This window comes from Coffea eugenioides, chromosome 5, assembly GCF_003713205.1.
Source record: "Coffea eugenioides isolate CCC68of chromosome 5, Ceug_1.0, whole genome shotgun sequence".
NCBI lineage: Eukaryota > Viridiplantae > Streptophyta > Magnoliopsida > Gentianales > Rubiaceae > Coffea > Coffea eugenioides.
In genome coordinates, this window is record NC_040039.1 from 40,652,657 (window position 1) to 40,679,067 (window position 26,411).

At 32.9% G+C, this 26,411-nt stretch overlaps 2 protein-coding genes across 2 annotated transcripts; both read left to right on the forward strand.

Annotated features, from left to right (window-relative positions):
• Positions 1 to 783: 783 nt before the first annotated feature.
• LOC113770403 (protein DETOXIFICATION 40-like) lies at positions 784 to 6,953 on the forward strand. Its single transcript, XM_027314842.1, has 7 exons — positions 784 to 1,169; positions 1,281 to 1,912; positions 3,870 to 3,926; positions 4,793 to 5,031; positions 5,992 to 6,110; positions 6,239 to 6,325; positions 6,647 to 6,953. Exons 1-7 carry the CDS (start codon positions 867 to 869, stop codon positions 6,686 to 6,688), a joined length of 1,479 nt encoding a protein of 492 aa, XP_027170643.1. The 5' UTR covers positions 784 to 866; the 3' UTR covers positions 6,689 to 6,953.
• An 8,805-nt stretch (positions 6,954 to 15,758) lies between these two features.
• LOC113770402 (protein DETOXIFICATION 40-like) lies at positions 15,759 to 21,474 on the forward strand. The gene is made up of 7 exons (XM_027314841.1): positions 15,759 to 16,199; positions 16,311 to 16,942; positions 18,109 to 18,165; positions 19,301 to 19,539; positions 20,502 to 20,620; positions 20,772 to 20,858; positions 21,186 to 21,474. The coding sequence occupies exons 1-7, from the start codon at positions 15,897 to 15,899 to the stop codon at positions 21,252 to 21,254; spliced, it is 1,506 nt and encodes a 501-aa protein (XP_027170642.1). The 5' UTR covers positions 15,759 to 15,896; the 3' UTR covers positions 21,255 to 21,474.
• The last annotated feature ends 4,937 nt before the right edge of the window (positions 21,475 to 26,411 follow it).

A 26,411-nucleotide genomic window follows, 5' to 3' on the forward strand; every position in this document is an offset into this window, starting at 1 on the left:
TGACAGTGACACCATTTGCGTGGAATGGTGAACTGGTTCACAATTATGTGCTAGCTTGTAAGCATCATCAGACAATTGCTGACTAGCCCACCAGTTGGGGAAATTTAAACGGATACAGATTTTTGGTTAAACTGCACTATATAATGTAAATTTACAAATGTAGGTATTAAAATGTTAAATATAGACCTAAGAGAATATAACATGTAAAAACATAATAAATTTTATGAAAAAATTATGTCCCAGAATAAATTACGTACATCTTAATTCAAATTAAACCTGTCCGACCATACAATTGCAGAGACTCCCGATCCAATCTAAACTATGGCATACTTTGTCATGCTTCTCTTAATTAACACATGTGGTGTAGACTAAATAAAAATTTTCAATTTCCCTTGAATTGCTTATCTTTTGTAGAAAATAGTTCCTTGGTTCATAAATATGTGCTAGCTTTTGACCCCCCAATGAGACAAAATGCAGACTAACCTAAACAACTGAAGTACGCTCTGTCATGGTCCCCTTAATTCATCTATTGATGTATGTGGACTCTCACTGTCTTAGGAGTTAGTGATTACAAGGAAAAAGACCAGTGTTCACACAAAAAAAAAAAAAATCCAATTTCCACATAAGCACATACATATGGCGCCATTCCCTCAGGCCAACCTCATTTTTAACGATAATTCACATCCTCTCAGCCAATCATTAATTCTTCACTAGCGGCCAGCAGCTAGCAGGCCATCCTAATAGACCATTCAATTTCTCCCCATTTCTTCAGGATTACCACCCACTGCTCCGCCCCTTCTGACCACCGCCACCACCTGAACTACGAGATCAAACAGCTAGTAGGCTGAAGAGTTCTGATTTTACTCATGGATTCTTCATCCAATGATGCTGGTCAGCCACTGCTGCCAAGAACAAATACTCAAATCAGCACAGAGCTTGAAGAAATATTATGCGATAATGAACAACCATTGCTGCAACGTTACCGGGCGGCGACTTGGATTGAGATGAAGCTCCTTTTTCACTTAGCAGCACCAGCTGTGATTGTTTACATGATCAACTACCTTATGTCCATGTCCACACAGATTTTCTCTGGGCATCTAGGCAATCTTGAACTTGCTGCTGCTTCCCTTGGCAACTCGGGGATTCAGATTTTTGCCTATGGTCTCATGGTATCTGATTACAGCTGAATCTTTATGTCAATCCAAGCTATTTTACATTCTCTTGAAGTTGGTTTTCTCATGATTTTGATGATTGTATTCTTTTGATGTTTTGTGTAACAGCTAGGAATGGGAAGCGCAGTTGAAACACTATGTGGACAAGCATTTGGAGCAAAAAAGTATGAGATGCTAGGCATATATCTTCAAAGATCAACCGTACTCTTGAGCTTAACTGGTGTTTTGCTGACCATAATCTATGTTTTCTCGAAGCCAATCCTTATATTTCTGGGCCAATCACCAGATATTGCATCCGCAGCAGCTTTATTCGTGTATGGTTTGATCCCACAAATCTTTGGCTATGCAGTAAACTTCCCAATTCAAAAATTCATGCAAGCTCAAAGCATAGTGCAACCAAGTGCATATATATCAACAGCAACATTAGTCCTGCATCTTGTATTGAGTTGGCTTGCAGTTTACAAAATTGGGCTTGGTTTATTGGGTGCGTCACTTGTTTTGAGCATTTCATGGTGGATAATTGTGATTGGACAATTTATTTACATAGTGAAAAGTGAAAAATGCAAGAGAACCTGGACTGGTTTTACTCTACAAGCCTTTAGTGGTCTTTGGGGGTTCTTCAAATTGTCAGCAGCATCAGCAGTTATGTTGTGTTTGGAGGCTTGGTATTTTCAGATTCTTGTTTTATTGGCTGGTTTGCTTCCTAATCCTGAATTGGCTCTGGATGCTCTGTCCATTTGGTAAGCTCAAAACTAAGTTCATTTTTTTATTTGTTTTTTTTTTAGGGAGAATTTTAATTTGAAGAAAATGACAAACGTTTGGGACTGAAAAGGTAGGATTTGCAAGATTTTGCTAGGAGTTTGGGTTTTTCCGTTTTTCTTGAACAGACTGTGATAAGTAACTTGTTGCAATAATTGCATGCCCCAGCTTTTGAGTTTATGAATAAACAGCAAAAAAAAAGTTCCTTTTGGTCGGCCAATACTGCATGACTACTGGACAAACAGTACAAAGTAGAAATGCTATTATCTTAACTAAATTCCAAGTTTAGTATACTATTGCCACTTTAAGAAATTAAGTTCTACCCTAGCTTAAGTTGGACAATTAACATATTTAAAATGTTTGATCTTGTATTCGAATTATTTCGAATGCGCAGTCATAGTTTCTTACCGTTAGGGTATCAAGCCAACTATTTGAAAAAGAAAAAGACCAATAATTTAATAGAAAATAATATCTAGCACGAATGATGAGCAACACACAAGAATTAACGTGATTCGGCTTAATCACCAAGTCTACGTCCATGAAGAGAGAAACTTATTCTTATTATGAGAGGAAAAACATCACAAGATTACAACTTGATTCTCAAGCCCCAACTATATATTATATAACCCTTACACCCATTAAGAACTTTCTCACTCCTTTCTTGTGTATCTTTGTAGTATGCCAACCCTATTTATAGAGAACATTACTTGGCCAAAAACCAAATAAAAATTGGAAACCAATACTAATTCCTAAACTCATATACAGGAGGAAATAACATCTAATTCTAGCTAAATAGGACTTTACTTAACCACTACTTCAAGTAACTGAAATCAAGTAGGAAACTAGTTACTTTCCACACCAAATAAGGATCTTGACTAAAAGAAATTAAGCCAATTTCCTAACACTTACTATGTGTATTGATTACTTGCAAAAGTTGGTGAGCCATTTGTCATTATTTGTAGCGTTAACAAGGTCATTGATAGTGTTTTCGTCATTAATTTTTCTCAACAGGAGACGGGTAGAATTTGAAAAATAGAAATAAAATGAGAATTGGAATCCAAAAATAGCCATGTGCTAAAGTTTGGTTTCAGGGACACAGGCTCAAACGGTTGTAAGGAAAATCGTTTGGAGAGATTTTGTGCAAAATGTATAAGATATTATTTTGTATGTACATGATGAAATGTACTTTTAACAATGTGTAATTATAGAACACAATTTTGTGAACTTCACATATGGTGTAAAAAATAATATATAAAATGCAATCTAGACTTCACATTTTTTTTTTGCCAAATCTTGATAATGAATCTTCAGGAACGGTTGCAAGAAGCAACATAATTGTCCTGGTTTCGACACTTTCCAACGAAAAGAAAATCTATGGCAGATTTCAGAACTGCATGTGCTAGACAGTCAAATTACCCTGAGCTCTGAAATTTTCCTTTCTCTTTTCCTTTTCTTTTAGCAAAAAGTTCTGTGGCAATATATAGCTGTCTCAGAAATAGTGGGGTACAAAAAAATTGCACAGAATTTTAAACTTTTTACTAGTTATTATACTACTTCTTAGACAATGACTAAAATGTTGATAGACCCACGGGTTCCACAAAAAGTTAAAAAATAAAAATAAACAAAAAAGTTAGGCCCCCATTTTCCTTACTGCTATGTTTGCTTCTAATTATGATTGTTTCTTCAAATCTTTGATGGGCTACAATAGGCATTGAATTTGACTTCACATGAAGAAATTATTGTACAGTGAAAAATGGAATGCAGGGATTATTGGTTAAAGAACTTTCTTGCTTCTCGATAAATTCAACAGGCAAAAAGTTTTTCTATTTTTTCTTATGTTGGGAAATATGCTAATGTTGCATGCTGTATTAATACTTGCATATGTTTATTAATGGCCAATTCTATGATCGAAATGAAATTTGCTGAGATTTGTTGCAGCACGACAATTGCTGGATGGGTATTTATGATCTCAATTGGATTTAATGCAGCAGCGAGGTTGGTCTTTGATTTTGAAATCTCGATAATTGTTTAGTACGTACTTATTGTTATATATGGTTTAGAACATGAGGAAGAAGTAAAAATGAAAGAAGAAAAAAATCTTTTCTAATAATTCTAGTTGGTAATTTCTCAAAAGAGAACAGGAATTTGTTTATTTTATTATTGCATTTTAAGTTTGCAAAACGATAAAAGCATGTGTAAATCATGAGAAAATTCTTCTATAATAGGATTGATTGCTTTGTATCTGGATGGGAATTATTTGCAAAAAATTTATTTGGTTACATAACAAATACATTTTTCAACATACCTTTTTATCTTCCTAATCATCTTTTTCTCACATACATTACATGCAAAAAGTGCTATAGTAATTATTTTAAATAATATTCCAAATAATCTTACCTAACTTCGAAAGAATTAATTAATATCTGGGAACAGCGTGAAAAGGCCAATTCCAAGTAGGATCATGTTTTTAAATAAGAACATTTCATAATTGGATTGGAGCAATTGTGCTCATTTATGTGAGTTGGTATTCCCAATAGGGCTTGTAAATTCATCCTAATTTGAATACTACAAAAAATTTATAGCATCTTGTAAAAATTAATCGCATATAAGATTATGTCAAATTAAGCTAAAGAGGTCTTAGATTATTGGAAGACATATTTTTTATTAAAATTGACTCACATAATAAATTACCTATCACGATTGTCATTTTACTGTTGTAGCTAGGTATCTTTATCTTTGTTTACAATATGGACCGATTGTCCTGACAGAAAATTTAATTAAATAAAGTGTCCAACAATTTCTTATTCATGTGGGTTGTAGTATATAATTTGGACTAATGGAGATTCTGAAATAATTACCAGTGTGAGAGTTAGCAATGAACTTGGAGCAGGGCATCCAAAATCAGCAGCATTTTCAGTGGCAGTTGTGAATGTGGCCTCTTTCATAATTTCTGTGATTGCCGCAGTTATCATCCTTGCGCTGCGCCGGGTCATGAGCTATGCATTCACAGAAGGTGAAGTAGTTGCAGATGCTGTCTCTGATCTTTCCCCACTTCTGGCTTTCACTGTTGTTCTTAATGGCATCCAACCAGTCTTGTCAGGTAAGTAACAAGTTAATTCAAGTGATTAAACTTAAGTTTTTTTGTTTTTTGTCTTTTGATCAACCTATTTAGTGACTTTCTTTGCTTGATTTTGCATAAGTTTATAAATCATACATAGGTTTGTCTATTGGTGCCTTAAGGACGTACAATAAGAATTTTTTTTTTCGAGAGTAAATTTCTTCTTCAAAAGTATTAAAATCTATAGAGTGGGTGGTAATTTCAGAGCTTAATAATATACCACATTTTTTAGTCAATTTATTACGTACCCTTAAGACACTAATAGAAAAAAATATCATATATATGCACAAGAAATCAAGAAAATTTTTTTATTCATTATTTTAGTTGATGCCATTACAATCTTTTCCCATTTGTAAACTTACAATTTCTTCTAAGAATTAAAAAAAAATTGTTGAAAAACTCATGGGGAAGCCAACTTGTTTCAATTAGACCAATTTGTTCTCTAAACTGAAATTAAAAGACTAGCTCCAGCATGATTAGAGATTTAATGTAATGAGGTCAAAAAGGATCTAGAGCGCATGAAAACAACAAATCAAGGTGTATTTAATAAAACTGAAATTTGAAATCTGGATCTGTTAAGTTGCTAATTGTTAACTACTAAAATCTTAACATTTATGCATATTCTGTATTAAGTGACAAAGTAAACAACTTATTACTTATTGTTTTGAGTAAATTTTGCCTAAATAATTCAAAATTATTTAATTAATTAAGACGTTCTATTTTTAGTTATTAAACATGTTTAAACATAGTAAAATCTAAATCTATTAAATTTAAGTGTTGAATTGGATTATCAAATAAGGCCTAACTATTTTGATTAGAAATTAATGTTTCTGAACATGTTTGTAGCAATTAGATAAGTAATTATATGCCTAAGTAGTTTGCACTTTTTGCTATGTATCTAGTCTACTCATTATGCTTGTCATTCTTTTCTCAAATATGAAGGTGTGGCTGTTGGATGTGGATGGCAAACATTTGTTGCATGCGTGAATGTGGGATGTTACTATTTAGTCGGAGTCCCATTGGGCTCTGTACTCGGCTTTTACTTCCAACTTGGTGCTAAGGTCCGTTGAACTTTGACATCGTGACAACAATAAGTTTTAGGGTTAATATTCCATGTTCTACATTAATTTGGGTGCCTATAATTTGGCCATGTTTTGCAAAATTTTCTTACATTATTCCGTCCACGTAGGGATTATGGTCCGGCATGTTGGGCGGTACCATAATGCAGACAATTATCTTGTTGTGGGTGACAATTCGAACAGATTGGATTAAGGAGGTAAAAAATCCCACCATCATTTATTGTAAATCTTATTCAGCTATTTTTTATTTTTATTTTTGTCCTTAACCTAAATTGAAAATATTAGTCTGATTTCATATGACAATAAAAATGACTTGAAAATGCATAATGATTTAAAACGAATGTGACAATTAACATGAAAATTTCTTTAACTACACTCAAAAACCTATTGCACGTTCACTTTTGGCAACTGTCTTCTTCACCTCATCTAGATTGTGATCGTGGAAGTTTTTGAGGTCAAATTAGTAAGGGACATAATAAATTAAGGTTCTTGATGCCGTCATTTGTATTAATTTGCAGGTTGAAGCAGCTTTGAGGAGACTAGACAAATGGGACGATTAGAAGCAAGAAGCTCTTATCAAGGATTAAAACAAGCCCAGAATAGCAAGGGCTTTAACTCAATTTATATTGTGGGCAGCAGTCATCAATCAAAGAGAAATGGGGAGAAAGAGGAAAGGAAAAGATTTAGAGAAACTTAAAATTGATGATTTGTTGACCATTAATTTAATTGTAGATTACCTAAGCCAGTTCTCCTGCATAATTGAATGTTGTGCATCTTGAAAAGGAACTATTCTACGTTCGGTTCCCAATGTTGGTTTAGGGTCACCTTTGGTCGCTAAAGTTATACTGAAACGACAATTAGGTTTCTCTACTCACTTTATAGTCAAAACTCTCTCTCTAAATTCTGTCTTCTGTCTAACTTCCTCCGTTCTTCTCAAACAAAATAACACTTTACTCCATTGGAAGAGGGAGGCCATTTAACCACAGAGTTTTGGTTCAGTGACCACTAAAAAGAAACTAAATCTCTCTTTGGATTATACAAAAAAATTTAAAGGAGGTGTCAAAACATTCCTTTAGTCTAGTCAAGTCTATATAACTACTAACCTTTTACACAGTCTCTTTAGGTTCTCTCTCCCTGTAAAATAGAATAGATTAAATTATATAAATGTTATTGTTGTCAGAAAAAAAAATGGAAGAGGGAGACCATTTCATCTCCCTCTCTCCTCCTAATGATTTCTTTTTATGTTAATAGACAACAAAGTCTCTCCAAAAAATTTCCATTGACAATGTTATTCTCTACTAGGGTTTCTTAATGAGATATTTCTTTTCTTTTAGAGTTTTTCTAATGAGAAATTTTTCTCTTTTAGGTTCTTAGTGAGAGTTTTTTTTTCTTAATTTTATACTTTTTGTTCTGTTTTTCTTTGTCTAATCTCAGTTTTTTCAAATCTATTTGTCAGATTTGCAATTGTTGAGTCTATTTTGTCAAATCTCAATGTCATATAAGGGATTGAAACAGTTAAGCAGTAGATTTGGCAAGAAAAGACATGCACAAATGGTCATTGGATTGTAAAGATTGAAATCATTTGGATTATATTAGAAATTATTTTTGTAATTTTTCAAATTTGATGTATCTGTAGATCCTTCAAATTTGTTATTTTTATGACATGTTTGATAATGTATTTTCTACCGTCTGTGCAAATTTGATGAATGAAATCATGGTTTTTATCAAAACAAAAAAAGTTTCTCTACTCACTTTGTTTGAACCAAATAATTGACGCAATTGCTTTAATACACAATGCAGAATCCATTTTGGCATTCATTTGCACTTAGATGATCGAAATGACCAATAAGGAAGAAAAACACCGTCTCTTCTCCAATGAAACCAACTCAAGCTAATAGTCTATATGAAATTACCATTTCGCTTTTGAATAATTAACAGGAGATCAAAAACTGAAAATTTTAAAATATTGAAAGTTGAATTCACTTAGTTGCTAGTGCTTTATACCTACTAAAATAACAAGTCGTATGTAAATTAATCACTAAGGCTGATTTGGAGGACTCTTAAGAGTTTTCCAGCATTAGATTTAAAGTTTGAATTTCGTACCTGACAATTGAAGGTAGAAATGTGTAAGAAGGGATGGGAGAAACAAAAAAGTAGTATGTAAATTAAATGTAATTATGAATGACTATTGGGTACCCTTTGAAAGAGGTCCAAAATGCTATTGCTCATATGGAGCTTGTTTTATGATCGGCAAATGATATAGTCACAACTTAGATTTGAATAGGTGTGAAAGTCCATATGCAATCTTGACTTGAGAAAAGCTAAGTTAGCAATTTCATCAAATTTTGTTTTGGCAATTAATACTACAAATATCAACAATATCATGGTTCAAGTGAACCATCACTAACTTGCCTAATATGGTGTAACTAGGTCACGCATTACCTATAAGATATCTTCTTTTTTTTATGGTACGAATGATAATACAATAATACATAAATGATAAAACTACTAATTAGAGTTTACAAAGGGATAATTTCGAAAACCTCCCATGAGATTTCGCATGATATCACTTAGTTTTCTTGAGATTTTTAGAATTTCACTTACTTCATCTATAAGTTTGACAAGACTAAATATCTTATCAAAGGTTACAAATTGAAAATATTATCCTTGCACTCTTAATCACTATTTAACCGAAAAGCCAAAACAAAAAAAAATTTAATCCACAAATGTAGATAAAAAAAACTAGATCATAATCCAAAATTGATCCATATTTCTTTGTATTGAGATGTTAGTGGGACAGCAAAAGGCATAGATAAATTAAATTTTGTCAAAGTCAACTACTTAGAAGGATTTTGGTAAGTAATTATAATTAACACCTTAAAAAATTTAGTGATACACTTATAAGAAAGTCAAGAAATTTTATTAGGAAATACGTTTTAATATATGATGTAATTTGAGTGTTAATGAAAATTAAAGTAATCTCTTCATACATGTGGTTTGTAATATAAATCTTACTTATAGAAAAAAAATTATAAATAAGTTAGAATTAAAAAAATAATGAACAAGTGATCTATTGATCAAATTTGTATCTAGGAATATCCTATACTTTTTTTATTAAACATCATTTGTTATACTAGGTAACAGTTATTGTATATCTAAAACATTACTCTTTATTATTTTTATAAATGGTGATATTCTCATCTTTTTACTTTTTAACCTTATTTTATTTTTTATTGTTGTTGTAATCTTCATAAGTAAGATAATATAAAGGTAGTATTAGAACAAAACTTTTTATCTTTCTTTCATTTCCTACAAAAGGGCTAAAATATTACAAAAATATCAATCTAAGAGAGACATGTGAGATTTTGAAAACCTAAAGCATGCTAGGGGAGGTTGCTGAAATTATCCCTTTACAAACCAAGGTAACCAAAGGAGCCTACTACAAGAAATGTACATGCTTGTAAGATTCACGTACACCCGCCACGGATGCGTTACTAGCGTGGGATTGATTGATTCAGAAGATTCTTGACAGCCTCGGTCATGACAATCGTGGAGACACTGTAACACCTAAAAAAACCGTTTCTGAAACGTTCCTTGAGACTTTCTTAGTTTTATGTAGACCAAACTTTCTTTTATCCTAATACTCTATTTGGATCTACATCTCAGGCTCGTGTTGGATTAAAGGTATTAGGTAACCTTATTCCCTGCTTCTTGGTCAGCAACAAAGATTCTCTGTGATAGTTGTCGTTGGACTTCTCTGTATGATCTCAATTAAATTATGGCATGCTGATGATGTGGTATAAACTTTTTCTATGCTCTTATGCGGAATAACCAATGTCATCAGAAGCTGCCTTCATTGAATGAGCTATTAGGTTTTTCTTAATTGTTCATATTGGACAATGATAATGTAGCTTTTTTTTTCCCCTTACTAGGGATCGGTGGGATATAAGAAGTGGGAAGAAAGAAGGGAGATTTGAACTCAAGATTTTAAGTCATAAGATCTCAACTTTAGCCACTAAATCAAGATTTTCTCAGAGATCTCAACTTAAGTCAAGATTTATATAGCTTTTCGTAATTCTTTTTCCTTTTTCATTTTTTGCTAGATTTTTTTTTTTCACTGTTTTTTGTTCTAGTAGAAAAATGATAGGATTCATGAATGGAGAAGCGGCAAAGGGAGATTTGAATTTAGAACCATTAAATCGACTTCAACTTTAGTCACTAAAGCGATATCTCCTCGGCCTTTTTTTCTTTTAACTGGCTTGTCTGTATCATTTGTATCTTTTATTTATATTTACCAGATTCTCTTAATTATTTACCATATGGTGTTTGTATAACATCCGCACAAAAAAGAAAAAAACTAAGAATCGATCACGAACAAAAAAAGTGATTTGAGTCCTTAGGATAAAACTATGTCGATTGCGTTTTGTGCTGGTAAACATTATCGCGAATCTTTCCAAACTGACTAGTTCTTGAGTATTTATCTCACGATTGAAAGTGAAAATTTCAAACACAATCTTGAAGGCCTGACGGCCATGAAAACCAGTCTAAGTCATGTTATTTTAATTGCACAATTTGAAGTTTAAATTTCTTACAAATCCAAGTCAATAAGTTACAAGTTTATAAGAATGAAAGAAAAGCAAATCAAGTTACTAAACACTTCCATTGGGAAAGTCAAAATTTCTCTTTCTACCTATTTGATATTAGATTCAATTATCAAAAGTGCTCAATGAACTTTCTAAACTGAAAATTGAATCAGTCCGCAACATATTAAAAAAAAAAAAAGGCATGAGCATGAATCTTTAATCCATGCTTCTTTCTTTTGTACTTTTATTTTAAAGGTTCCATCAATTTTCTTTATCTATTATTGTTTGATATCAGTGAGGACAAAATGTGTTTCTTTAAACTAAGGCAAATCACAAACAATAAATAATTCTCCCATGGAGATCTTACAATTTCTTGTGGGCTAGTGAGGCCATCCAGTGCCCTTAGTGTACATATGATCTCCACATGTATGCCTTGTTCTCTTGCCGGCAAGGATCTGAATATCTGATAACTTTTTTTCAATGTAAACAGCTGATCAATCTGATAATTTTTCATGTAAATAGCTGTGGAATCTCCTGTCTTGATTATAATAGGACTACTGTATCTGCACTGACATCACAATGACAAAACAATTGAATTGATTGCCGCTCGAAAGCGGTGACATTTTGCTGTATTAAGTTAGAATATTTCAATTTTCCACATTATGCCAAGAAAGATAGGAATCTAGGATTGTTAATGGGACCATCTCAAAGGTAGCATCCATTGGATGAAGCAATTTTATCCTTAATGACAGGATTATTAGTGAAATTACCACATGGTTAACATCTTTAAGATTTTTAGTATTTTTTTCGTAATTGCTTGTACAACATCAACGAAATATGTACTACTGACTGCAGAAATTATCTCACACCATCCACAGATACAATAGATTTGAAGATCAAATATTACAGATCTAGAAAATTAATAAAAATTACACTATAAGTGATGACAGTACTGAAAAAAAACCAGATGTAACACTTGTAGTTCCAAAAACATATGTGTTTGCTTCAATCATTAAATTTGGTAATTAGCTACTTCAAACTCTGATATTAATACAGAGATCTGTTGAGATGGATTTAACTAGTTCCAAATCTGACAACTAAATCTGAAAATTTTGGATCTAATAATAAAATAAAAAAATTTATGAAAAATTCTCATTAGAAACCGCTATAAGAGAAGAAAACTCGCACTAGGAAACTTTAGAAAACGAGAAAATTTCACTAGAAACCCTAAAAGAGAAGAAATTCTCACCAAAAATTCAAGAAGAAACCTTATTACAAAAAGAAAAAAAAAATGAGCCATGCAAGGGAGACCTTCCCTCGCAGGAAGATGCGGAAAGAAAACTTAGAGAGAAAAAGGAGAGCTCCGGTTCAGAAAGAAAAAGAATTTAGACTGTATATATAATATCAACTCATAGACCCATGTTCTCTTTAATCACAATACTAATTGCAGAGTAGATTAAACACGGTAAAAGATGGGTTATTTTGAAATTAAATAGATGAGATTGAGTGTAAAGCACAAATTTTTATAAATAATCTGCGTTTTCTTATATTGACATCTATGTTTATTGTATACTTGTGTTGGTGTATAATTAGCCCGGGCAGTGGATTCATGAATTTAGAGACCTGATTCCTATTAAAAATTTGAGTAGGTTTGACTCCAATCACTACCACGGAATCAGGGCATGCTCCTCAAGACCTTAGTGGATTCGTGAATTTAGAGATGTGATCCCTATTAAATATTTGAGTAAGATTGGCTCTGATCACTATCACAAGATTAGAGCATGCTTTCAAAACCTTTTACAGATCATTTATCAACGTATCCCTCACATTAATAATGAAATTTGAATATACAACTTTTTGTTAAAAAACGGTTCATTTTTACCGGTTGAATCAATTGATATCCCGTTGTAATCTTAAGATTACAATGGGATCAGGCCGAGCCCAAGATTACACTATTCACAAGTTGGGTTACTTCCAAAGCTGAGTCATCTTGGATAATATACTGTTGTGTTGAGAATATGTTGGCATTCAATTACCACAAAATATTTGAATGGAGAAAAGATTGATTCACTAATTTTCATAAATCCAAACCATAAAATATTTCGTTTATATGGATTTTACTAGGTATGCATTACACTAATATTTTAGAATTATATCTTCAATGTATTATGCTACTAAAGTTTTGATTATTAGATGATCCAGTTATAGTAAGGGTTATGATAAATTAATATTTCAAGGTTTAACAGTGTTCTAAGGTAAATCTTGGGGTGATACATTCTCTTTTTTTGGCTGGGTTAATTACATCCCCTTAAGGTATATCCTGATTTTTTTAAATTTTTTTGGTCTCTCTTCTCTTTTCTATTCAAAATTAGTTGTCTTTTTTTAAAAAAAAAGTTTTATCCCCTTAAGTCAATTACCCATTTTGACAATCATGTATACTTTATTTGGGATAAATTGTAATTAATTCTTCTTCTTCTTCCTTTTTTTTTTTCAAACTAGAGGTGACACTTATCCATTATAAATAATTTTTTAAAAATTATCACTCAAGTCTATCTAATAGTGAAGTTTAATTATATCAATCCAAGTAATTTTGGATGAAAATTTGGAGACTCGTAGTTGGCGACTAGTTGACTTCTGCAATTTCACCCCATCCCCCCTTATTCCCTACTGATTCTTGAAATTTTCAATTTGCATTTATCGCTACAATTCGGAGAATTGCAGTTGGCAGCTTCATCAGTGGGGATTTCCAGATTCGCTCCACCAGAAAGGCCTTGTATTTGCTGTTCACTCCCTCAGACTGAACGAAAATATTTCTTTTAGTTTTTGTCGCGGGAAGCTTGTGCCAGGTACCTTATCTGAATTGGTTCCACCAGAAAGGCCTTGTATTTGCTGTTCACTCCCTCAACTGAACCACAATTTTTCTTTTAGTTTTAGTGGTGGATAGCTTGTGCCGGTGACCTTATCTGAATTGAGCTCCGAACGCACAAAGAAAGATGTCCATGCTGAATTGTCTTGTTAATGTTCTTTCTGCCAAGGGTGAAAGTTCTTCCCACTTTCCACCCTCGAAGCGACCCAACAAAGTTGATGTGTTGTGTTAGCAAGTTTACTTTTATGTCTGTAGCTTACAAAGAAGTTTTATCTTTATGTCTCGCTCAATCAGATCTTTCCGGGAACATGCAATTGGTGACGCGAGACAACTACCAGATGTAGGCATCCAAGGAAATTGGCTTCCAAGGAGAGGCTTCCAAGGAGAACTACCAGATGTAGGCATCCAAGGAAATTTCTTGGAAGCCAATTTCCTGTTACAGATATATATCTACATCTGGTAATGGTCTCGTCTCACCAATTCCGTATTTCCTGATAACATCTGATTGAGAGAGACATTAAGAAAGATATAACTTTTTTGTAAGCTGCACACATAAAAGTAAACTAGCTAACACTAACATATCAACTTGTTGATTATCTCCGCAACGAATCTTCTATTCCATATCCTGTGTCACTCTCAGTTTCACTTTTTATTATATTGCTATTTTTCCTTCATAAACATCATGTTTTAGTTCTTTTTTATTTCCTTAAAATCCAATAACTATTAATTCAGTAATACACAAAATTTAACAAATTCAAAAAATCAAAATGCATAAAAAATGAGATTTTTTATAAATTTTCTGCTGTATTTTTTAATTTTCTATTATATATTACTTTTTGAAGCTGTTGTATTTATTTTTTACTGAATTAATAGTTATTGGATTTTAAGGAAATAAAAAAGAACTAAAACATGATGTTTATGAAGGAGAAATAGCAATATAATAAAAAGTGGCATAGAGAGTGGCATAGGGTGTGGGACAGAAGATCTCATTTTTTATGTATTTTGATTTTTTGAATTTGTTAAATTTTGTGTATTACTGAATTAATAGTTATTGGATTTTAAGGAAATAAAAAAGAACTAAAACATGATATTTATGAAGGAGAAATAGCAATATAATAAAAAGTGGGACAGATAGTGGCATAGAGTGTGGGACAGAAGATCCGTTGCAAATTATCTCTTTGTAAGAATAGTCCCAATCTGTTATTGACAGTGACACCATTTGCCTGGAACGGTGAATTGCTTCACAATTATGTGTTAGTTTGTAAGGGTTAATTACAATTGCTGACTAGCCCACCAGTTGGGGAGATTTAAAAGGATACTGATTTTTGGTTAAACTGTGCTATATAATGTAAATATATAACAAAAGGTTGGTATTAAAATGCTAAATATAGATATAAGAGAATAGCATGTGAGCCACAACAAATTTTATGAAAAAATTATGATCCATCTGACCATACAATTGCAGAGACTCCCGACCCAATCTAAACTAAGGCACACTATGGATGCATTTGACAAAATTAAAATTTAAAATTTGAATATGTTAAATTACTGAATTGTTAAGTATTGAAATATTAACATTTGAGCATATTTTGTATTAAGTGATAAGTAATCAGTTTATCACTCTTTTTTTTTGGAGGAAGTTTTACTTAGGTAATTCAGACTCAATTAATTAATTAAAATGTTCTATATTTTATTATCATTTGCGTCTGAACATATTAAGTAATTAAATTATCAAACAAGGTCTTTCTCATGCTTCTCTTAATTAATAAATGTGTTATAGACTAAATAATTTTTTTTTAAATTTCCACAAGCTCATCCCTTGAATTGCTCATCTTTTGTAGGAAATATTCCCTCTATCATGAATTTGTGATAGTGACATCAATATTTGCCTTAGTTCCCAAGTGACAAAACAGTGACAAGCCCACATTTAGAGACACTCAAACTAAACTACTAAAGTATGGTTTTTCATGGTCCTTTTACGTAATTCATACATTGATATATGTGGAATCTTAGTATTAAGATAGTAATTCCGCATAAAAAAAGACTAGTGTTCCTACAAAAAAATTTCCAATATCCACATATGCACATCCATATGCTATTCCCTCAGCCTCAACCTCGAATTAATGATAATCTATAGCCCCTTAACCAATCATTAATTCTTCACTAGCGGCCAGCAGCTAGCAGGCCATCCTGATAGACCATTCAATTTCTCCCCATTTCTTCAAGATTACCAGCTACTGCTCCGCCCCTTCTGACCACCGCCACCACCTGAACTACAAGATCAAACAGCTAGTAGGCTGAAGAGTTCTGATTTTACTCATGGATTCTTCATCTAATGATGCTGGTCAGCCACTGCTGCCAAGAACAAATACTCAAATCAGCAAAGAGCTTGAAGAAATATTATGCGATAATGAACAACCATTGCTGCAACGTTACCGGGCGGCGACTTGGATTGAGATGAAGCTCCTTTTTCACTTAGCAGCACCAGCTGTGATTGTTTACATGATCAACTACCTTATGTCCATGTCCACACAGATTTTCTCTGGGCATCTTGGCAATCTTGAACTTGCTGCTGCTTCCCTTGGCAACACTGGGATTCAGATTTTTGCCTATGGTCTCATGGTATCTGATTACAACTGAATCTTTTTGTCAATCTAAGCTATTTTAAATTCTCTTTAAGTTGGTTTTCTCATGATTTTGATGATAGTTTTCTTTTGATGTTTTGTGTAACAGCTAGGAATGGGAAGTGCAGTTGAAACACTGTGTGGACAAGCATTTGGAGCAAAAAAGTTTGAGATGCTAGGCATATATCTTCAAAGATCAACCATACTCTTGAGTTTAACTGGTGTTTTGCTGACCATAATCTATGTTTTCTCCAAGCCAATCCTTATATTTCTAGGCCAATCACCAGATATTGCATCAGCAGCAGCCTTATTCGTGTATGGTTTGATCCCGCAAATCTTTGGCTATGCAGTAAACTTCCCAATTCAAAAATTCATGCAAGCTCAAAGCATAGTGCAACCAAGTGCATATATATCAACAGCAACATTAGTCCTGCATCTTGTCTTGAGTTGGCTTGTGGTTTACAAAATTGGGCTTGGTTTATTGGGTGCATCACTTGTTTTGAGCATTTCATGGTGGATAATTGTGATTGGACAATTTATTTACATAGTGAAAAGTGAAAAATGCAAGAAAACTTGGACTGGTTTTACTCTACAAGCCTTTAGTGGTCTTTGGGGGTTCTTCAAATTGTCAGCAGCATCAGCAGTTATGTTGTGTTTGGAGGCTTGGTATTTTCAGATTCTTGTTTTATTGGCTGGTTTGCTTCCTAATCCTGAATTGGCTCTGGACGCTCTGTCCATTTGGTAAGCTCAAAACTAATTCATTTTTTTTATTTGTTTTATTTTTTTGGGGGAGAATTTTAATTTGCAGAAAATGACAAACGTTTGGGACTGACAAGGCTGGATTTTCAGGATTTGCTAGGAGTTTAGCTTTTTCAGTTTTTCTTGAATAGAATGTGATAAGTAACTTGTTGCAATAATTGCATGCCCCAGCTTTTGAGTTTATGAATAAACAGCAAAAAAAAAAAAAAGGGTTCCTTTTGATCGGCCAATATTTCTGCATGACTACTGGACCAACAATACAAAATGAAACTGCTATAGTCTTAACTAAATTCCAAGTTTAGTAGTATACTATTGCCACTTTAAGAAATTAAGTTCTACTCTAGCTTTAGTTGGACAATAGCAAATTTAACATGTTTGATCTTGTATTAGAATTATTTTGAATGCGCATTCATAGTTTATTACTATGTATATTGATTCCTTGCAAAAATTGGTGAGCCATTTATAATTATTTGTAGTGTTAACAAGTCCATCGACAGCTTCTTTTTTATTTGTCATTTGTCTTATTTTGAACGTCCATTCATAGTTTATTTGTAGTGTTTACTTGGAGGGAGAAGGGAATTGAAACCAAGAACTTTAAGTTCTAAAGCATCAATCTTAGTCACAAGTTGAGTGACAGCTATATATTCTATATTGATAAAATGTTAGCAATAGACACATTAGAAAGCTTAGTTAAGTAAGATCTATGTCCATGCTGAAGTTTGGTTTCGGCACTTTATAGTTTAAAAGGAAATCTATGTAGATTTCAGAACACAAAAGAAGTGGCAAGTCAAAATGTGGATAATGAATAAATGCTAATAAACACTCCACCATTTTAATTGTATACAAATCTACAAAGTCCAATGAACTGCATTTGCTGGACAGTCAAATTGTCCTGAGTTCTGAAAGTGAAAAATAGGCATTGAATTTGACTTCACATCAAGAAATTATTGTACAGTAAAAAGATGGACTGTAGGGATTACTGGTTAAAGAACTTTCTTGCTTCTCGATAAATTCAACAGGCAGAAGGTTTTTTTATTTCTCTTATTTTGGGAAATATGCTAATGTTGCATGATATATTAATACTTCGGTATGTTTATTTATCTAGCCAGTTTTATGATCTATATGAAATTTGCTGAAATTTGTTGCAGCACAACAATTTCTGGATGGGTATTTATGGTCTCAGTTGGATTTAATGCAGCAGCAAGGTAGGCCATTGATTTTGAGATGTCGATAATTGTTCAGTACTTTTTTACTGGTACTATACATATGGCTTAGAACATGAGGAAGACGTAAAAATAAAAGAAAGGCAAAACCTTTTCTAAGAATTCTAGTTGGTAATTTCCCAAAGAGAAGATGAACTTGTTTATTTATTCTTCCATCTTAAGTATGCAAAAATGATAAAAACTTGTGTAAGAGAAAGTTTTTCTAGAATAGGACATTGATTGCTTGCTTGATACTGAAAGGAACCCTGCGTGAAAGGCCAATTCCAAGTACTGCTAAAACAAACGAATGAAGAAATTTCGCGGATGTTGACGGTAGTGTTCCGTGGATGCAGCAGCATGTTTTTGAATAAATATTTCATAATTGGATTGGAACAATTGGGGTCATTTATTAGAGTTGGTATTCCCAATTGAGCTTGTAAATTCATCCTAATTTGAATACTACCAAAAATTCATAGCATCTTGTAAAAATAAAGCACATTTAAGATTACGTCAAATCAAGCTAAAGAGATCTTAGATTAGTGGAAGACATAATTTTGATTAAAATTGAGTTCAAGTTTGACTCACATAATAAACACTCCCTCTTACCCACTTTGATAGTCTTGCTTTTATTTTACGTCCGTTCCAAGTTATAGTGCACTTTTTAATTGAACAATATAGGTAACTTTTAATTTCTCTAAAATAATTTTATTTAATATACTTTGTTATTAGTAAGTATAGCCTACTTTATTCAATAATTGTTTTGATTCATTCCTTGAATTGTACAATTTTCCATCTGTTGTTGTAATTAATGAAAAGGTATAAAGATTAATCATACTCCTAATATTAACGTAAGGATATTTTAGAAAAACTGTAAGATAGATTTATTCTTCTTACAAAATTAACTAAGTTTTCTGAAACATTGTGAAAAAGCAAATCAAAACTATCAAAATGGAACAGAGGATTACCTAATCTGATTGTCATTTTACAATTGTTGTAACTAGATATCTTTGTCTTTGTTTACAATGTGGGCTGATTGTCCTGACAGAAAATTTAATTACATAAAGTGTCCAATAATTTCTCATTCATGTGTGTTGTAGTATATAATTTGGACTGATCAAGATTCTGAAATAATTACCAGTGTGAGGGTTAGCAATGAACTTGGAGCAGGACATCCAAAATCAGCAGCATTTTCAGTGGTAATTGTGAATGTGATCTCTTTCATAATTTGTGTGATTGCGGCAATTGTCATCCTTGCTTTGCGCCGGGTTTTGAGCTATGCATTCACGGAAGGTGAAGTGGTTGCAGATGCTGTCTCTGATCTTTCCCCACTTCTGGCCCTCACTCTTGTTCTTAATGGCATCCAACCAGTTTTGTCAGGTAATTAACAAGTTCATTCAAGTGGTTAAGAGTGTCTGTTTGCTCTCTTTTGATCAAATTGTTTAATGACAAGGTTTGTCTACTTGGTTTTGCACAAGTTACACATCATACATATGTTTGTCTACTTGGTGCCTTAACGACGTATACTAAGAAGTTTGTCTGGTTTTATTTTCTTTGAAAGTATTACGCTTCAAGTGGTGAGTGGTAATTTTGAAGCTTAATAAAGGACCCACCTTCTTTTTTATTAGTAAATTTATCGTATGCCCATAGGGCATTAAATAGAAAAACCATCACATACATGCAAAAAGAAATCAAGAAAATATTTTTCTTCATTTTTTAATTGATACCATGACAATCTTTCCCCATTTGTAAACTTATAATTTCTTCTAAGAGTTTGTGGAAAAATTCTTTTGAAAAGCTCATGTGGAAGCCAACTTGTTTCAGTATAGGCCAATTTGTTCTCTAAACTAAAATTAAAAAATTGGCTCTGGCATGATTAGAGATTTAATGTAGTGTTTTCAAAGGATAGCATGAATGAACAGCATCTAAATATGCTAACTAGAAATTAAATTTTCTAAAAATGTTTGTAGTAATTAGATAGGTAATTATTCCCTCTGTCCCATAAAATTTGACTTTTTTAGGAGAACGTGCAATTTATGTTTAGTAATATTAATAGGAAAGAGAATTTTTACTTTTCTCTTATAGCCTTGGTGATGACCATCTTTTATTTGATGTATTGATAATTGTGGGAAATAAATGGTGAGTCATATGAAAACTAAAGATAAAATTTCGTTGCAAAATGTGAGTTGACTTTTCTAAAATGACAATTAATTTGAGACAAGAAAAAGTAATAAACATGATAAATTTTATAAAACGGAAGGAGTATACCCGAGGTAGTTTACCCTTTTTGCTATGTACCTCGTCTACTTATTATGCTTGTCATTCTTGTCTCAAATATGAAGGTGTGGCCGTTGGATGTGGATGGCAAGCATTTGTTGCATACGTGAATGTGGGATGTTACTATTTAGTCGGAATCCCGTTGGGTTCTCTACTCGGCTTTTACTTCCAACTTGGTGCTAAGGTAAATTGAACTTTGACATTGTGACAACAATAAGTTTTAGCATTAATATTCCATGTTCTACATTAATATGGGTGCCTATAATGTATAAACTGGCCATGTTTTAGAGGTTTATTAAATTCCATTGCTTATGGATACTTACTGGTGCACGTAGGGACTATGGTCCGGCATGTTGGGCGGTACTGTAATGCAGACAATTATTTTATTGTGGGTGACAGTTCGAACAGATTGGAAAAAGGAGGTAAAAATCCTACCATCATTTATTGTTAATCTTATTCAGCTATTTTCTCATTTTTTTTCTTTTTGTTCCTTCGTTTAAATTGAACATATTAGTCTGATTTCATATGACAATAAAAATGACTTGAAAAATGCACAATGTTTTAAAAAGAACGTGACAATTAACATGAAAATTTTCGTTAACTACACTCAAAAATCTTTTGCAAGTTCATGTTTGGCAACCGTCTCCTTCATCTCATCTAAATTGTGATCGTGGAAGTTTTTGAGATCAAATCAGTAGGAAATATGATTAATTAAGGTTCTTGATGTTGTCCTTTGTATTAATTTGCAGGTCGAAGCAGCTTTGAAGAGATTAGACAAATGGGAAGATCGGAAGAAAGAAGCTCTTCTCAAAGGTTGAAATAGGCCCAGAATAGCAAGGGCTTCAACTCAATTCAATATTATATTGTGGACAGCAATCATCAACAAATCAAAGAGAAATGGGGCGAATGAAAAAAGGAAAATAATTAAAGAAACTTGGAATTGATGATTTGTTGTCCATGAATCGTAGATTAACTAAGTTAGTTCTCCTAATTTAAATTCCTTTTCATAAAGAACTAAACACCCGTTCTCTCTGCCTTCTCTCTATTTTCAATTTTCTCTCCACCGTACCTTCTACATAGGAGAGATATCTTAACCTCAAGTTAAGATCTCCCTTTCTCTTTATCTATTTTTTATTTGTTTTTGTTTGGAAAAATTGCAACAATCATCTCTCACATATAGTTGATGAGAAAATTTAGTCTTACAAAATGAAAAAGAGCGATTTTAGTTCTTGATAAATAAAATGATCAAATTTTATCCCTAATCACTTTTCGATAGAATTTTGGCCAGAATAAATTATGTGCATGTCATGAGATCTACTTTTAAAAGGTAAATTTGACAGCTCACTTAACTATGGACCTAAAAATTAAAAAAAAAATGAAATATGTAGTCACTTCCCCTCTTCCTCCACCATCATCATCCTTCATCATTCCCACTCCTACCACATATAGACGTGTGCGCGTGGGGATTTAGAGATCAAGTGTGGTGGTTGGAGGTAGGCCTGTCAACGGTCCGGATCTAGACCCGGATCCGACTCAGATCTATCAAATTTTTATGGGTCCGGGTAGGGATATAATTCTGTTACCCAGACCCAGATCCGGATCCGTTTTATCAAACAAAAAAATGGGTCGGATATGGAATAATGCATTCCGACCTGTATCCAGATATAAAATAGATTAATATATATATATATATATACCCCAAATTTACTTCTATACCCCAAAGGCCCAAACAACTAAATATTATCCAAACCCTAATACACTCCTTACTCTTTAGTTGCCGCACCTCTCAGTCTCTCTTTACTCTCTTTAGTCTTTAGTCTTTACTTCTCTTTTGCTCCTCCATGGCTCCACCTCTAGACTCCAGTGACGAACTGATGATTGACCAAGCCGCACCTCTTCCGTTGCAACTTGGAGATCCATTGTTAAGCTGCACCTCTTCTGTTGCAACTTTGTGATTCGCTTTGTAATTTGTGATTTAGACTTGAATGCCAAATTTGCTACAAAACATGTTTCGTTTTTAATTCTTGTCAAAACAGGTTTCGTTTTTAATTTTGTTGTAAAACAGGTTTTAGCCATTTTTCGGGTAGTCCCGGACCCGAATCCGGGTAGACCTATCGGATCCGGGTCCGAAACATAGAGTAGAAGACCGGTCAGGTAGACGGGCCAGATACGAACCTGGTATAGTATGACGGGTCCGCATCCGAAATAATGAATTTTGGCCCGGATTCGACCTGTAGATTGGTCTAGTTGGAGGAGGAAAGCAGTATACATATATTTGGAATTTTTTAAAATTTTTAGAGAAATAGTTTAATGAGTTACCAAATTTGCCTCTTAACATTTGACTACATGACGTGGACGTCATATACTCCAACCAAAATTCTATCGGAAAAGTGGCTAGGGATCAAAATTGATCATTTTTTATTTGTTAGGATTAAAATCTATCATTTTCGTTCTGAGGAACTAAATTTTCTTATCAACGATATGTGAATGATGATTGGTACAATTTTTCCTTTTTATTTTATGTTTAATAAAATCTCTCCTAAAGTATTCTAGTGAGAGTTTTATTTCCCCTAGTGCTTCCTAGTGAGAGTTTTTTCTTTCCTAAACTATTCTAGCGGGAGTTTTATTTAACTTTTTATTATTTTTTCTCATATCTAAGAGCTTTTGCAAATCTATATATTAGACCTAAAATTTCTTGGATCTTTTCATCAGATCTCAATATCAATTTTGAACTTGAATTAGTTGGATAGCAAATCTGAGGAAATAGACATGCACAAATACTTATGGAGCGGCTTGTGCAATTGGTCAAATATGATGATTTATGATATATAGGGTAATCTTTCTTATTTTATAATTTTATTAAATCTAATGATTTTTTGGATCAAATATATCTGTGATATGTTCTATATAACTTTTGAGAATATTGCAGGTTTTTTTTGTCAAGTAAATCATGTTGGACGACTTCTAACTAGTTTATTTATAATATTAACTTATAGTTTATCAAAAAAAAAAAAACCTATGTTAGTTCTCCTACTTATATTTCATGCAAGCTTCGCAGCTTCTGCTCTTCTGCAAACTTTCTGGTGGGTTCACAATGCAATCTTCTCCTTATTAAACACAACTAAAGTCTCAACCAAACATCAAAATTTCGATCAAATTAGCAAGATCACAAAACTGCAACATCTAAACACACAAAAGTTTAGAAAAAGAACATGCAATTCCTCTTGTGCAAGAACCGCAACAGAGAAGAAAAGAATAAGTTTGCGTGGCTGATGGAAGAGCAACTCCAATCAAGGTTGTTCACAGGTTTTATTCTCTCCCATTTGTGACAAAGGTAAACAACACCACAACAACATAGAAACCATGGCACAAATTTTCTCCTCTCGGATTCACAAATAGGGAAAAACACAGAAGAAAAACCAACAAGAAATTCGGCAGTAAGATTTCAACATTTCTGATGCAAATTAGATGATATATGAGCAGAAAATAGAGGAAAAAGATTACCTTTGGCACTTTAAAAGGCAAAACAAAGCGTAGAACGGCAAAGAAATGAAACCAGGCGTGAACAATCTGAAAGTGGAAAACTACAACCTTGCTGCAAATTTTCTTCCAGGCTGATGACACCGCGAATTTGGACCTCAATTCGATGGCCTTATAGTTATCCTTCCTCTATTTTTCCTGGACAAAAGTTTCTTTAATGCACCCAGGAAAGTGGAAAAATCAAGAAGTAGTTCCAAACCTCAAAGCTTGATCGAAAAATGATGAGGAAATAGGCTGACGGATCAGCCTGACAGCCACTTTTTGCAAAAAAAATTTCTTCTCTCTTCTCTCTCGTTTGCTCTTTCTTTCTCCCTTTCGGTTTTTCCGCCGCCCCTTCTCTTTTTTCTCTCTCTAAAACTATCTTTTGAAGCCTTTTATACGAAACAAGGATTGCTAAACCCTCATATCAATGGTTCCTAAGAAAACCAAAATTTTGCTGCAATTTTTAGAGCCATTAGATGGCTTAATTCTGGAACTTTCTGGGTGATTCGAATTAGAGTGAGGTGGCAAAAGGTTTGGGAAAAAGAAAAGCAAGAAAAATGAGTGGAAGATGGGGCGAGATTCTGCAGCTGCAATCTTTGTACTACCACTCCTTCACGGCTTCTGTACGTACTCTTCTTTTTTTTTTTTTTGAGATCGGATTTGATTTTTTTTCTTTTCCTTTCTTTTCTTTTTAATTTCCTAAAAATGAATTGAAATGATTTTCTTAAGAAATAAAAATATCATGAGACGGAATGAATAAATAAAACAAAATAAAATAAATGCAAAATTTTGGTGTCTACACAACTGATTAAATAGAGAATTGAGTAACTTTCCAATACAAGTCTACTCAAAAAATCGCTTGGCAAACACTCAATCAAACCCAGTCAAAACTGGGTTTAATTGCAAATCGGCAAAATTGGAACCAAGTTTTATTACTTTTCTTTTTTGCTGACTTTTTTCAGCTATTGATTTCTCATTTTTTCCTATGTCCTCTTTATTTTTTTAATTATTTTGTCTAGCAGGAAAGGAGAAGGGTTTGCGAAGCGGGTAAGGGCAGGGCAATTAAAATGCAGAGCCTCTATGTTCTGAAGTCTCAATTTTAGTCACTAAACTATCCTCTTCATCTCTAAATCCTATTTCATATCTCCAACAATCAAGGATATTTGAAATCAAAAAGGAAAAGTTTTAACAAAATAGCAAGAAAAGGAAGAAAATGTAGGTCTATTATCTATCAAAAATGTATAATCTAAAATAGGAGAGAGAAGAAAAAGAACAAAAGAGAATGAAATAAAGAAAGGGGAGAATAGCCGCCTATGTGAAGATATGAAATTGAAAAAGGAATCGTCAAAAAAAAAAAAAGGATAAGAATACCAAGGAAGCCCGGAAGCCTGGAACCGTCGTCTGAAGTAGGGGTGTTTCACGAATCGAACTCAAATACGAGCTCGACTCGAGCTCGTCAATATCGAACTCGAGCTAATTAAGTCTATCTCGAACTCAAGTTCGAGCTCAAAAACATTAAGCCGCTCGCGAGCTCAATTATATATTTTTTTTTTATTTTTTATTTTTTATTTTAATAGTAAAATTACATATATATCCATAATATTTTATTATTTGTTAAAAATTATTATTTTATTCATTTTTAAAAATAAATAATTATTTTTTATTTTTTAAAAATAAAATAATAATAATAATTTTTTATTTTTTAAGCTTGAGCTCGTCGAGCTCGAGCTTGATATTTTGAACTCGTCGAGCTCGAGCTCGAGCTCGAGCTTCACAAAATTAACTCTAGCTCGGCTTGATTAGCCAAAGCTCGACTCGAGCTCGACTCGTTTGCACCCCTAGTCTGAAGTTGCCCATGATGAGTGCTGAGATGAATGCTGGGAAAATGAAGTATAACAAGATATTGCTTTTCAAGTTTAAAACTTTTTAAATATTTGGTTTTGACATCTGAATGTGTTAAATAATGATAAATACAGTTCTAAACTTCTATGTGCAACTTTAGCTTTTATACATTTACAAATGAGTTTGAATTTGTTCATCCTCTTAAAAAATTTTACAATGTGCATTTGAATCTTAAAAACATTAACCAATAAATTAAAAAAAACTTGATTTTTTGTTTTATTTTGATTTATTATTTGTTGACTTTACAATTAGTTATCTTTTAGGAACTTGATGGGCAAGGAATATAATGGTGAAAATAAATAACTACTACATTAATAGTTATTTTTCTATGTTATTTACTTATATAAAATGAATAAATATTTATGACATCATGATAGTGTTACCTGATTCAATTTCGTTCAAATCCATTGAACTTGATCCCTAAACTCAGCTGAGTCATTGTCCGGTCCGAACTTCAAAACATAGTAGATTACCTAAGCTAGTTCTCCTGCAAAATGGAATTTTATGCATCTTAGAAAGGGACCATTCTACGTTTGGTCCCCAGTGTTGGT